The sequence below is a fragment of the Lissotriton helveticus genome, chromosome 8 (assembly GCF_964261635.1).
Source record: "Lissotriton helveticus chromosome 8, aLisHel1.1, whole genome shotgun sequence".
NCBI lineage: Eukaryota > Metazoa > Chordata > Amphibia > Caudata > Salamandridae > Lissotriton > Lissotriton helveticus.
Window position 1 is genome coordinate 937,277,270 of NC_136069.1, and position 13,187 is coordinate 937,290,456.

The 13,187-nt window shown below is 43.3% G+C and overlaps 1 protein-coding gene across 1 annotated transcript in view; it reads right to left on the reverse strand.

Annotated features, from left to right (window-relative positions):
* The window catches only part of LOC144773831 (interphotoreceptor matrix proteoglycan 2-like), an 896,924-nt gene that overhangs the window by 66,143 nt on the left and 817,594 nt on the right, over positions 1–13,187 (reverse strand). Inside the window, exon 15 of the mRNA XM_078658926.1 lies at positions 3,532–3,720. Coding sequence (XP_078515052.1) covers positions 3,532–3,720 — 189 coding nt within the window. The remainder of the gene's footprint in view (positions 1–3,531; positions 3,721–13,187) is intronic.

Below are 13,187 nucleotides of genomic sequence, written 5' to 3' on the forward strand. Positions count from 1 at the left end.
ACAAGAGAGGTAGCAATTCAGAATAAGAAGATCCTGTTGAAAGTTGTTATCTATAAGTCGCTAAAGTGCATACATTACACATTATCAAAACAAATTATTCACATTATTCACACATATATACTTTATAGTATGATATTTAAAATACAATAGTATGGAATTCGCTCTTTATGGATGGAAATTAGAAATACTTCTATGTTGGACTTGGGCCTTAGGGCAGGTTCACCCCTAATCTTTTTGCTTTTATTTGTGACCCTGTGGTAGTGATTTTTGGGTCTGTGCGCACTTTTTCCCTGTGTCCCAGAGTAAAAGTGCGTGCGTGTAGTATGGCTGGCCTGCCCTCCCATAGGAATGCATGGGGAATGTGTGTGTCCCTGGTTGTTCCTGATGTGTGGGGAGTGCAGCCTCGAGTTTGGTATGTGTGAACTCGTGAGAATGAATGCTGCACAATGGTATGTGTGGCTTGTATGTGTCTAGTTGGGAAGTGCTACTTCTGGACATTGATGTATGTGTGCAGTGAGGGTGCTGGAGCGTGATTGGCTGGAGCTGGCTGGCATGCCAGGCCCCAGGAAGTCTGGATGGGTCTGCCCGGTGGTGAGTGTGAGATCAGCATGAGTGATGTGTGGGAGGAGTGCACCTGGGTCCTGGATGGGCTGGGTTTTTCCCCACACAATGCTGGCTCCGCCCCCCTGTGGTTTGTCTAACGACCCAAGCCTCCCCAGTGAATGAAAGGGGTGGTTGGGCCATCAAGGGTACTCCCAAGCCAGCTGCAACTGGTTTCCCCCCACCCTGCATCCTGAAACAAAGGATTTCTCTGTATAAAAATGGGGCTGTGTCCCCACAGAAACTGTTCTACTCTTGGATCCTTGCCAGAGGGGACTGTTGCTGCTGCTGGGGCCAGGAGGACCGCCACTTGGGGTGTCTCCCTGCCTGGAGACCCAGTGTGCTGGCTCTGGCCCAGCCTTGCCCCCCCGCCTGCCTCCAGACCCTGCTGGAGCTTTGCTTTCATGCCCCTAGCGCTTGGGAGCGCTTAATTGCCTGCTAGCCCTGTGGAGCGCTTTATTTGACTTTCACGGCTGCCCACGCCGCATTTTTGCCGTGTGCTTAGTCCCTAAGCGCTGGGGAGCGCTTTCTGTGTGAGCCGGTGCCCACCCGGCATTTGCCCGAATTTGCGGCGCATGGCGAGTGCCTACCTCGCTTATATTTTATTTTGAAGCCGGAGCCCACCGGCATTGCCCCGTTGTGTTTTTATTATTTACAAGCCGGTGCCCACCCGGCATTGGCCGCCCGTGATCACCGCCGCAGCCCAGGAGCATTGAAAACCGTTGCCGGGCCGCTGCCTAGTGCGACCCGGAAGTCCCGCCTCCTGACCCCCAGGGCCGTGCCGCCATTGGCGGCCTCAGTGGAAGTCAGGCGGAGGGCAGCGAGACAAGGCCAGGCGGGAGCCGAAGGGAGAGCCCCGGACCTCCGCCGCAGCCGAAGCAGAGAGGAGCAGCGTGAAACCTGCAGGGAGCCCCCACCAGAGTAGCCCGGTAAGTGAGAAGGGCTAAGGGGGGCTCCGTGTGGCAGGGTGTCATTGTCCTGAGCCCCTGAGAGGCTCCAACGTCAGGCCGCACTTGTTCTCGAGCCCCAGAGGGAGGGGCTCCACAGACGCCCGGACAGTTCCTTGTTGTTGAGCCGCCGAGGCTCTTGTGGGCAGCATTTCTTTCTCCTCGAGTCCCCGAGGGGGACGCCCCCTACAGCGGGCACATTTAGTATTGAGAGCCAGAGAAGGCTCGAGGGGGCAGTTCTTTATTCCGAGCCCAGAGAGGCTCATTGTCCACATGGGTTAGAGAGCCCTGAGAGAGGCTCAAGGGGGCAGTTCTTTGTTCAGAGCCCAGAGAAGGCTCACATCGCCCACATTTGTTTTAGAGCCCCAGAGAAGCTCTTGGGCGCCATTCCTTGTTCTTGAGCCCACGAGGCTCCAGCGTGGATCATCAGTGATTTACAACTGTCCAGCACTTAGTGGACAGTTGCTACGTTTAGGCTTGTGTGCTGTGCTGCCTGCGCAGCCTCCCCTGACATTGAGACTCAGGGCATTCCAGCCCTTGCGAGGCCAGTTGGCCTGGGGGACAATTCTAGTGTTGTGCTACATGCACCCTGCGCAATTTATGATTTACTCCTTATGTGATTTCTGCGCAAATGTTCTACCTGCACCTCTGAATGTGTTTTAATGTTTCATGTGCAATTGTCTATGTTATTACCTTTGCTAAAAGTGACCTGCTTAGGTGATTCTTTATGTTTTATTCCCCTTTGCTAAAAGTGACCTGCTTAGAGGAATGTTTGTTATTACCTTTGCTAAAAGTGACCTGCTTAGGTGATTCTTTATGTTTTTATTCCCCTTTGCTAAAAGTGACCTGCTTAGAGGAATGTTTGTTATTACCTTTGCTAAAAGTGACCTGCTTAGGTAATGGTTTATGTTTTATCTTTGCTAAAAGTGACCTGCTTAGGTGATTATTTTAGGTTTCCTTCCCTTTGCTAAATGTGACTTGCTTAGGTGATGGTTTTCCTTCCATAGGTCCTGATGATAAGGTCCTAGTTCCCTGCGTGATGTTCCTACAGTATTTAGGGTTGCGTAGGAGGTATTTACCCTTTACCAGGAAGTCCTGGTTGTGTGCTACATGTAACTATTTTGTGTGCTACATTCATTATATGTTTATGTGCTAAGTGTTATACCTACAAGTGTCATTTCTAAAAAGTGCTTACCCCTGACAGTGGTCCAGGTGGCCCTGTCCTGTACATAATCCCTTGTAAATCTTGCCCGTACCTGTTGGCACATTGTAAAGTGTGTGTCTTATCTAATGTGTTTTTATTATAATACAAAGGCTATTTTTGATATAACCTTGTGTGGAGTTTCCTTTGTGGTGGGCCTAGGGTGTTGTTGCTGGGGTGCGCGCGCAAACGCTTTACACATCGCCTCCGAGATTAGCCTTGCTTCTCGCGTCACGTTACCTAGAGGGTGAGCAGGGGTTATCTTGGTGTGTAACTCCCTTGCCCTGACTTGGAAATGGTGATCCCTGACTGACCTTGGCGTGAGCATTGGCCGGCCGGGGGTCCCGTTTCTAACATTCTATAACATACAAATGAGATTTAACTCCTCCCAAATAATTTTTACATAAGATCATTTATCACCACATGACAGGCTGATATTCCCACAAACACACTGTGCATCAAGCTTTTAAGCAATAATTGGGACCCATTGCTGCCTGACACAAATACCAGCACAGTAACCATCATAACTGTTGTACTGTATACATTTCAAACCAGAAATTCAGAAAGAGAGAGGAAATTTAAGGTAAAACTGTTATGTAGTTTTGGAAAAGCAACGTATGTGGCAATCCCAGTGTTTTCTAGTTCCTAAAAATATACAGAACAACTCATTCTCAGATATTGTAGGTCTTAATCAAAAGCGGATTCTCCAAAACTTCACAGATTTGTTTTTGTCACAGAAAGCCAGAAGAACCATCCCAAGTTCTATTATGAGGCAATGCTTACCCGGAAGAGTCTTCTTTGTCACTCTTTGTGTTATGTCCTCTAAGAGTCCTTGCCAGGAAGAAGATAACTGCTGATGCTACAAAAAGGAAGCCAAGTACGGAAGCAATTGCAATCCCAACAACAAGAGGCTCTGATACATACTCCTCACAATGCGCTCCTCTGTACCACCAGTTTTCACCTACACGGCATCTGAAATCATAAACGAGGGAAACAAAGAGAAAGGAAAAGGCAAAAGATTAGGCTCTATAAGGCAAAATATTAGGCTCTATAGGCAGACAAAAATGCCTTCAAATGTCAGATAGTTGAAAATACAACAGTACCTTTTAATGGCTGTGATTGTATTTTGCAGAACTAAAGAAGGCATGTTTCGCCATCAATTTCATAGTTATAGGATTCCAGAGGACAGATGTTTATACTAAAAATCTTACCCAGGGGGCTTTCAAAACCATAATATGTTTACTGTTTCCAAAGGTAAACTAAGGAAGCATTAAAAAAATAAAAATTAAAAAAACTTTGGACTGATGGACGGATTTGTCTGCTGCTCATTGAGTGAAGATTCATGTTAGTAATCAGAGTGTGTTTGTGTGTTTGCCTTTATTGTCATGCCCACAAAGGAAAATCACATTTTACCACATATCCTGGAACCAATTTGTGCAAACATTTAAGTTGTAGAATTCGGAAAGTAGCTAGAAAGTAGGGATGAAGATCAGAAACCGAGTGGTACCTTGGAGAGTTTGCTGGAGTTCCTGTAGCACATACAGATGTAATAATAGCAAACTCTAGGCTATAGCTTGAGTTTCTGAATAAAAAGATGGGAGGGGAAGATGACAATAGCTTCCCCCTGACCATCTGTGCACACCCGAGCACAGATGTCATTCCTGTAGCATGCAGTCATTTAGAGATTGAAAGTACTAGATTCTGGAGTATAGGTCTCTGCTAGGACATGGATGGAAGAGAACAAAGGTGATGGTATCACCGCTGACTAGCAAGAAGAAGGCCTAATGTTCATCCCTGCATCCAGGTCCACCTTTGTTTACTATTGCAAATGGCCTGCAACAGAAGGCATGGGAAATAGGAAGTCCAAGACCATGGCCAGTATTTCTCTGCAATTATATAGTGCACAAATATAGATGTAAGCAGAGAGGGAGGTCGAGCAAATATTACACCGAGATATGGTGAAGGTCACTGCACCAGAAAGCTCTAAAATAATATTCATGGCTGGAAGGGATCTAGAAATGGAGAAATCTGAGAAAGGAAATCCAAGATCCAGGGACATGAATGCAGCTGAGTACACATATGAGCAGATGGAATCAGGTAAGTTGAGGTGGATAAGGTCACCCAGGAAGTGAAAAACAATGTACCTAGGAATAATATGGAGCAGTAGTGCAATGCTCCTCTGCATGTGGGAATGTAGAGATGGCTGACAGGTGAGGAGGCACACTAGTGAATCCTTCAACACTAGCACCAAAACCAGGAGTACTTACTAAATTCCTAGGACCATGTCCATAGCCACATGCACATTACATAATAGTAGGTTTTCAAGACCTTCCAGTATGGATGACACACCTGTAATGGATACTGCAGCTTGGAGCAAAGGCGCATTGTAAAACAGTTGGTAGGAATGCATAGATGGAGAGTACTTGGCCTTACACTATAGCCCCAGGAATGTGTGCCTATGTATATTTAGAAGGAGAGGGGATAACCAAGGCCACATAGCATGACTGTTCTTAATGGAGCAGGGCCAATCCTGATTTGCAGATGTCTGGATGATGGGGTTGAATGCTACCAGAGCGATTGCCAGTGGTAAGTCCTTTTGCACCTTTTGTGTGTTTGCTGTACCTTGGCAAGTGTATTCCCAGAAGTGGGCCCCATGCTCACTGGAACTAAGATACACCTGACTGATGAGCCCAAAGCAGGGCAAAACCGGTCGTGGATTGCTTGTGTTCTGATTCAAGGAAGACCTGGCTTGGCAGTTGGAGCGAGACTGTTCTTATTTGCACAGCATCAAGACAAAGGGCCAGATGTAGGTATCCAAATACCAGTCGGTAACGGCCGAAAATACAGATTTTTGGCCGATACCGACCGGTATTTGTATACTGAGATGTAGGGCATGAAAAAATACAGATTCGGTAATTTTACAGAATCGGTAATTTTACAGAATCAGTACTTTACCGAATCGGTAAAATTACCGAATCTGTATTTTGAAATGTAGGTAGCACTGTAAACAGTGCTACAGGGCTTTAAGGATTCGTTATTTACCACCAAATATTAGTTGGTGGTAAATAACAAATTCCTATGTAAATGCAAATATGTGCATTTACACCTGTCTATGGCACACATACATGCCCTTAGGGCATGTATGCGTGCCACATGGCACACAAGCACTAATCAGGGGTGCAACAGGGTGTCAAAGTGCCACCCTGCCACCCTTGACTATTTCACAATTTTACCCAATCGGTATTTACCGATTCGGTAATTGACATTCATTCCTATGGGCTTCCCGGCCCATAGGAATGAATGGCAATTACCGAATCGGTAAATACCGATTCGGTAATTACCGAATCTTAACGATTCGGTAAAAAATACTGAATAATTACCTACATAGGTTTTACTGATTCTAAAATACTGAATCTTTAAAATTCGGTATTTTAGAATCGGTAAAACCTTTTTACCTACATCTAGCCCTAAGTTTCATATGGCTGGGCCTAAACTGAGGTGGCATGTTGGGTAAATGTTCGATCGGTTGGAATGCTCTCCAAAGCAATTATCAGTAGTTATAATTATTACTAGCATCCCTCTCATCACCTTTTATGTGTTTCGAGTCCCTGGCCATAGCCTATAAACACCACAATAATGTGTGAATGTTCAAATCAGATGGGGGAGAGGTAGAACACCAAGACTGCCTGGAAAGGTAGAGCTAGCTATCAATCTTGATCACTGCACCAGGGAGCCCTGGCACAATGACACAGCAGGCAAGACTCTTGAAAAAGATTGTTTTTGACCATGGTCTAAAACTCCTCTTTGTCCACCAAGGACACTCCTATAACAAAGGAGACAAGGATGGTGTAGGTGGTCAGGTCTTCTCAGAAAGGCACTGTTACTAGTGATGAGTGCTGCACCCCGGTGCATGTGAACAATGCTCCACAGCAGTTACTGAACTGAATGAATGAGTGAATGACTGAGTTAGAGAGTTAATGAGCGTCAGTGAGCTAATTGTGGCCTGAGTGTTGGTATGTTTTTTGATACTTTTTTTACAGATCATAGTTATTTCCTAATGTTTATTCAAGACATAGAGCAACTTGGTCTAAAACCAGGCAGAATCCATAAATATAACCAATACAGAAGCTACCTAATAATTGCAGTAGTTAGCCCATCGAGTTGAATAAAGAACAATGGGAACTCTACTATAGTTTTTAAAATGCAAACTAAGGGTCTCCATTTATATATGTGAATCTACCAGATTTCGCCATGAAATGGTTAATCAATCCACCTGCAGATTGCCTGTGGCCGAATATCTTTTTGATAAGAAGTGGACTTAGGAAAATCATTGAGTGGCAGAATGATGAGGAAATGAGCCCCCAAAAAGCATAAGAATGCATTTGCTGTCATCGCCAAGATGGAGCAATCACAGGGCCCAACAGTTCCATAGTAGACCCAATGCGACCCACTGCCTACACTCCTCCTGTCACCCATTTGTGGGCTGGAAAGGGTAGATATGGGGCTCACTGTGAACTCTCTGCAATTCATCGCAAAAGCTGAAGGACAACAAGACTGTTTCAGACAGGTCACCTTACCAGCTGCTGCCGTCATGAGGCAGAGACACAAGCCTGATCATCTGCTTCAGCAGACTTAGCCCCACCATAGCACAACAGCGGTGAACTGACATCAAGGCATGCTGGATGCACAGAATACTTTGGTATCACCCCCACAAAGTCTATATTTTACTAAAAGAGTAAGCAGGATGAAAAGAGAACAGGGCACACATGCCATCCGGACTCTAACATTAGTTCATGTAATGTGAGAGTCTACTCAGCACCAAGCAATCTGCCATTCTGGACTACACATTATGCATTGGGGGCTTAGTCATCGACCCATCAAAATCCTTATAAGACTAAGTAAAACCGACTTCTCTCTTTACTAATGAAAAAGAAGTAAGGCTGACTATCCACACACTTACATTGAGAGAAAGTAGGGCTATACCGTAACAAAAGAAGAACTAAAAGAACCCCCGTACCTTCCATTCAAAAAGAGTAGAGAGATCCTCTTGCACTGGGAGATTAAATGTATGCAATAGTATCTGGATTCATGAGCCACTTAGGTTTTTGAATGCATACAGAATCCTAAAGACCATCAGCAGAACCACACAGAATTAAAGACAAGAAAGCTGTTTGTTTCTCAAACAGCACCCATAATCATACCAAGAACCACATACCACCCGATTTAATGCCTTCACATGGACTAAGAGAGAGAGGAAACCTGAGCCATGTGAAATTTCTGATCGGGAGAACTTGTTGTTACTAAGTGAGATACAATCCTAAAATGTGGACTACTGGCAGAGGCCAGTTAAGATGCATACACGTCAAATTGTACACCACTTCCCATAGCTTTTATTATCTATGCAGAATTTGGAAACTCTACCTTTGTGCATTGATTGCCGGCAAGATGGATATCTCTTAACATTGGCAGGAACCACCATCATGGCAGTTCCTGTTTTTATTTATTTTTTATTTATTTAATGCGATTTTATATAGCGCGAACATTACCTAAAGGTGTCAGAGCGCTTTACATAAGAACCAGTTGCGATACATAAGGACTTAGGATTACATGCGTTAGTTACATAAAAGATACAAACAGAAGAAAAAAATTGCAAATGTACAAGTTATAAAGTCATACAAGGAAGAGATACAAAAAACATTGCAAATGTAAAGGTAGTAAAGTCATTCAAGGAAGGGATACGAATGGATATACTTTAAGAGTCACATAGGAATGGTAGATGGTACAAAGGTCTACTGCATATACTAGTGATTAGAGTTATCTCTATATACATAGGGAAGGGATATGAATGGATATACTCTAAGAGTCATATAGGAATGGTAGAGTACAAAGGTCTACTGCATATGCTAGTGATTAGAGTTATCTCTATATGCATATATATATATATATATATATACAAATAGTATATTTTTCTCAGGTCAAGACCCAAAAAACCAGGAGAGCAGAGTTCCATTAAGTGGGGTCGGAGGGGGGACACAGTCACAACACCAAGGGAGGGTGGGAGGGATACAAGCTATGGAACACCTTGCCGCAAGACATTAGATTAAGCCCGTCTCTCCTGCAGTTCCGCAAGAAACTAAAAACTTGGTTGTTTAACCAATAGTCTCTTTCCCTAAACTAGCCTGAATACCACAAGTCGCACTGAGCAACATTCATGCAAATATTTTAGCGCCAAGACGCCCGCGGGTATAAGTCGCGCTTTATAAATGGCAAAAACATAAACATAAACATACAAGGGTAAGGAGAAAAGGCAAATCAGAAAAAGGAGGAAACATTTAAGAAAAGCGGCCGAGAACAGCAGCAAAATGGCGGGCAGGGCAAAAGAAACGAGAACAGCAGCAAAATGGCGGGCAGGGCAAAAGAAAAAACGTAATGAAGTCCATGAGACTGACCCAGTGAGTATGAATTAGAGTGCCAGGAGAAATCCGGGGGGGGGGGGTACATAGTTCAGAAATCAAAGTCAGGAAGGGAGAGGAGGCGTGTAGGCTCGGGTCCACTGGAGTAACTTCGAAGACAATCAGCCGGTCACGGCTCCCTCGCTCCATACCTGGGAAAAGTTCACTGGTTCCTCGCTCTTGCCCGGCTGCAGCAGCACTTTGTTTGACTACAACAGAAGTTGTTGGAGAGGGGGCACACAGGGGTTGAAGGGCTGACAGAAGGCCGGGCTCCGCTGTCCTCACGCCTCCAGTCCCGGAAGCGCGGCTGTGTGCTTAGACCCTGGGTGGGGGCAATGTGTTAAAAGTTTTATGGACTAGTTGGTGAAAACTGTTGACCTTCACTCAAAGTTTTAACTTGTTTTTGTGTTTTCCAAACACAAAATCTCAAAAGGGGATTTTTATTTTTGAAAAATACAAAGACTAATGACTCCCATACCATGGGAGTTGCCTCCAATGGTGTGGGGGTCATTTAAACATTCCCAATGACTCTTCCGACAGTTTTTTCACAGTGGTAAGTGAGAGTGAAAACTGAGGAAGGTCAGTAAAATTGTCAAAATCAGATGGCCTGTACTCCATCGAGTAATCAGAGTAGTATGTCATGTATGATCGAGCCTGAGTAGGCTTCATATCTGACATACCCAACACCCGCCTGCATAAATCAGGCAAAGGGACAGGGGGCTTGGAGGAAAGGCTACTGTGCCACAGTTGTGACTCTAAATCAGCCTAATGACTAATGTAGAAACACTGTGATTTGCAGTTCCGGGGTAGATAATCAGTAAGATCAGAAGTGGTTCTGTCAAAATTGTTTCAGATAAATTACAAATTATGTTTGGAGAGCAGTAATTCTTCCTCCATATTAATTTGCATTCAATACATTCATTGAAGACCACCAAGCTCAAGGTTCCATTAAAAATTTATTGGCTAATTTATTTCAACAATATTAGTTGAAAAAATAAAAAAAAGTATATGTTGGTGCAATCATGACAACTGAAGTGCTCATGTGGTGCAGTAAAAGTACTGAGATTCAACAAGTAGACACATTCTTAAAGTTAAGCTTGCAGTGTTTTATTATTTTAAAGAAACTTTGTTACAATACAGTCGCCTAAACCCCAAAAGAAGGGCAGGGTGCTGACATTCCCTTTCTTTCAACTGGGTGTTCGTAGTCCAAGTGCTTTATTTATAATGCCAACATTTTGACCACTTGCTCAATGCATAATTTCATGTATCGAGCCGTCACACAGGCAACTACAGGGCTGTTCATCTTGTGATCCCTTTTAATTTCAGGGTACATTGCAACCCTTTGGGTGATTGTAGAGAGGTCGAGTATTATGTGGTCATGCTGGTTAGGCTTTGTCATGCAATACTCTCACAAAACCCCACAGATGGTCCTTGTAGTCACAATAATAAATCCTTAGCTCAATCCTGGTACTGACAAACAGCAGTCAGGCTTTATTAGAGGAACATGTGCTACCAACATGGACAATAAGTAATTGGCATGACTCAAAACAAATATGACACCTGTTTATGAAAATAAAGCAAATTTTTGTCTTAATTTAGACACTAAAGCAAACAAGATCAGATACATATAACCATGTTATGGATTTTAGAAAAAACATAAATCCCAGCTATTCACTACAGCAGAACTTTTACATTGCAGTCAGTGGGAAAAGGTGGGAGTGACAATCGGTCACTTGCAGGTCAAGTTGAGAGAAACCCCAGGAGGTTAAAGGTGATGCGGGTCCCAGGACCAAGCCCAGACAGTCAGTTAAATTTTACCTGGCTCTAGAAGCCAGGGTGCAGAGTTGTCCTGACCGTCCTTGGTGCTGAAGAAACACTGTGTTCTGCAGTTCCGGGGTAGATAATCAGTAAGATCAGACATGGTTCTGTCAAAATTGTTTCAGATAAATTACAAATTATGTTTGGAGAGCAGTAATTCTTCCTCCATATTAATTTGCATTCAATACATTCATTGAAGACCACCAAGCTCAAGGTTCCATTAAAAATGTATTGGCTAATTTATTTCAACAATATTAGTTGAAAAAATAAAAAAAAGTATATGTTGGTGCAATCATGACAAATGAAGTGCTCATGTGGTGCAGTAAAAGTACTGAGATTCAACAAGTAGACACATTCTTAAAGTTAAGCTTGCAGTGTTTTATTATTTTAAAGAAACTTTGTTACAATACAGTCGCCTAAACCCCAAAAGAAGGGCAGGGTGCTGACATTCCCTTTCTTTCAACTGGGTGTTCGTAGTCCAAGTGCTTGAATTTATAATGCCAACATTTCGACCACTTGCTCAATGCATAATTTCATGTATCGAGCCGTCACACAGGCAACTACAGGGCTGTTCATCTTGTGATCCCTTTTAATTTCAGGGTACATTGCAACCCTTTGGGTGATTGTAGAGAGGTCGAGTATTATGTGGTCATGCTGGTTAGGCTTTGTCATGCAATACTCTCACAAAACCCCAAAGATGGTCCTTGTAGTCACAATAATAAATCCTTAGCTCAATCCTGGTACTGACAAACAGCAGTCAGGCTTTATTAGAGGAACATGTGCTACCAACATGGACAATAAGTAATTGGCATGACTCAAAAAAAATATGACACCTGTTTATGAAAATAAAGCACATTTGTGTCTTAATTTAGACACCAAAGCAAACAAGATCAGATACATATAACCATGTTATGGATTTTAGAAAAACCATAAATCCCAGCTATTCACTACAGCAGAACTTTTACATTGCAGTCAGTGGGAAAAGGTGGGAGTGACAATCGGTCACTTGCAGGTCAAGTTGAGAGAAACCCCAGGAGGTTAAAGGTGATGAGGGTCCCAGGACCAAGCCCAGACAGTCAGTTAAATTTTACTAGGGGACTAGAGCCACTAGTCCAGGGGAGTCTAATGATGCCTTTGGCTGTCAAAAGAGTCCCTCTAACCAACCTTTGGTCCAGGACAATCAGCATTCATGCAGTTCTAGGAAGGTTGGCACAGGTGCAGAGTATCACTTCTTTGGTTTGTGCAGCTCCTATTGTCACAGACATGTGTCTCCATGAAAAGCGAGGTCAAGTTAGACAATAGCATCTTCTTGGAGACTTCAATCTGCATTGGTGTGACCCTATACCTATCCACTTACCTAAACAGTAACCATTTCATGCAATCTGTACATCACTGACTCACTGAAAAGAAGCCATACTGGAGTGACTAATTTCTAAAGAAGGAAAACTGATTATATACTCCATTCTACCAGTACAATGATAGGATCATTAAACCCAAATGACCTCACTAACCTATATGATAATATCGTAATAAGGATGATAGAATAGCTTGCTCCTAAAACTTTGAAAATGCAAAAAAGCAAAACATTGGACATGGTTCTCAATGAAAGGCCTTTTGAAAGAATAAATGATGATGGTGGAGAAACCTTCCGACAAAAAAACTGTCAATACTCTGATCAATAAGAATAAACCACAAAAACACACCCTTGAAGCAAATTCCTTATTTAAAAATAGGGTAATGAACAAAGCTAAAAATGAACTAAAGAAACGTTTTGAAAGTCTAAAGAATGCCACAATGCTGAGCCTAATGACAGTTACTGACGTGTTGAAAAACATGTGAGGAGCTCTTAAAGTTCTTCAAGAAAAGATTGAAAAGACTGAGCATTCCCTCGCACATACAACAAGGTAGCAAAAACACAAAGGCTTAATCCATGTATCTGAGACCCATTGGCCGACATTGAAAGAAATCACCCAGATCTACATTTTTAGCATCATCACCAAAAGCAGACCATCATCAAATGCTTGAGAACCCGCACCATCACCTGTTCTGAAAAAAATAAAGGGGTCACTGCTAGTAGTGTGGATGATGAGGATCATAAATTCATACTTTGCACAAGGAACCGTTACAGACAACCTAGAATGAGGACAAGTCACCTGACTCCTAAATTAA